Source organism: Eimeria tenella, genomic scaffold (assembly GCF_000499545.2).
Source record: "Eimeria tenella Houghton genomic scaffold, Eth_scaff55, whole genome shotgun sequence".
Lineage (NCBI taxonomy): Eukaryota > Apicomplexa > Conoidasida > Eucoccidiorida > Eimeriidae > Eimeria > Eimeria tenella.
The window spans coordinates 215295-216651 of NW_013543412.1; the positions used below are offsets into that span (position 1 = coordinate 215295).

Genomic DNA, 1357 nt, shown 5'->3' on the forward strand with positions numbered 1-1357 from the left:
GATTAATTAAATTAATTTAATTAATTAAATTAATTAATTTAATTAATTAATGGTCAAGGAAAGAAAATGGGGGAAAGGTAGGCCAAAGCAGACGCAAAGATCATGCCGCAGAGTTAAAGATTTAAGTGCAAAATGGAGACAGTCCTTGCTGCTGCTGCTGCTGCTGCTGCTGCTGGAGGCAAAAGAACTGCAGCAGCAGCAGCAGCGCCAGCAGCGCATTCAGCTGCAGCAGCAGCAAATGCAGATGCAGCACCGCCAGCAGCAGCAGCGACACAAGCAGCCGCAAAAACAGCAACAAAGCAGCCCCAGCAGCTGCAGCAGCAGCATAAGCAGCAGCAGCAGCAGCAGCAGCAGCTACCTTGTCTCTAAGTGCAACAAGCTGCTGAAAGTAATTAGCAGCAGAACCTGCAACTCCATGAAGAAAAATAATAAGGGGCCCCGAGGGGGCCCCCAACTCGTAGTAACGCCATTTCAAGTTTGGCCTGATGCACGCAAACCCTAAACCCTAAACCCTTAACCCTAAACCCTAAAAGTTAAACCCTAAATCCTAAACCCTAAACCCTAAACCCTAAACCCTAAACCCCAAACCCTCATGAGGCTCTTCAAGGACTTTGGCAGCGACAACGTCCCGAAAAGCCGCCCCGTCCCATAAACCCTAAACCTTAAAGCCCAAACCCTAAACCCTAAACCCTAAGGCCCAAACCCTAAACCCTAAACCCTAAACCCTAGAGCCCAAACCCTAAACCCTAAACCCTAAACCCTCACGAGGCTCTGCAGGGAATTTGTTTGGCGGGGACCTGGGCAGTGAATTCTTTAAAAAGTGCATGCAAAGAAAAGCTGTGTAAACATTCAACCGCGCCCTTGGGGCTGTCGGGCTCCTTATTCCTGCTGCTGCTGCTGCTGCTGCTGCTGCTGCTGCTGCTGCTGCTGCTGCTGGGCTCAGCGGACGTGGGAGCCATGGCGGGAGGTTTTGTTTTTTCCTTTTGTCTCCTTTGTTTTTATGATCTCTTCGGACCTTCCTACAGTCTACCTGCTGCTGCTGCTGCTGCTGATGCTGCTGCTGCTGCTGCTGCTGCTGGGCACAAATGGGTTAACTGTGCGCTGAGACGACGCATGGTGGGCCCCGGAGGAGAGGAAAGTTTAGGGTTTAGGGTTTAGGGTTTAGGGTTTGGGGTTCAGGGTTTGAAGGAGAATCGGGAGACTCAAGGGGATGGAACCGGCTCAAAGCGCTGGGGCTCGGGTTTAGGGTTTGGGGTTTAGGGTTTTAAAGGTGAAATAAATCATTAAAAAGATCTAGGGTTTAGTGGAGACAGTCTCTTTTCCAGCGATCTGCTGCTGCTGCTGCTGCCGTCGCTGC

At 50.6% G+C, this 1357-nt stretch overlaps 1 protein-coding gene across 1 annotated transcript; it reads left to right on the forward strand.

The window, feature by feature from the left end:
* Positions 1-132: 132 nt before the first annotated feature.
* On the forward strand, positions 133-369 carry ETH_00001875 (uncharacterized protein; the record flags this gene model as incomplete). The annotated part of the gene is made up of 1 exon (XM_013377580.1): positions 133-369. One exon carries the CDS (start codon positions 133-135, stop codon positions 367-369), a length of 237 nt encoding a protein of 78 aa, XP_013233034.1.
* Between the last annotated feature and the right edge of the window lie 988 nt (positions 370-1357).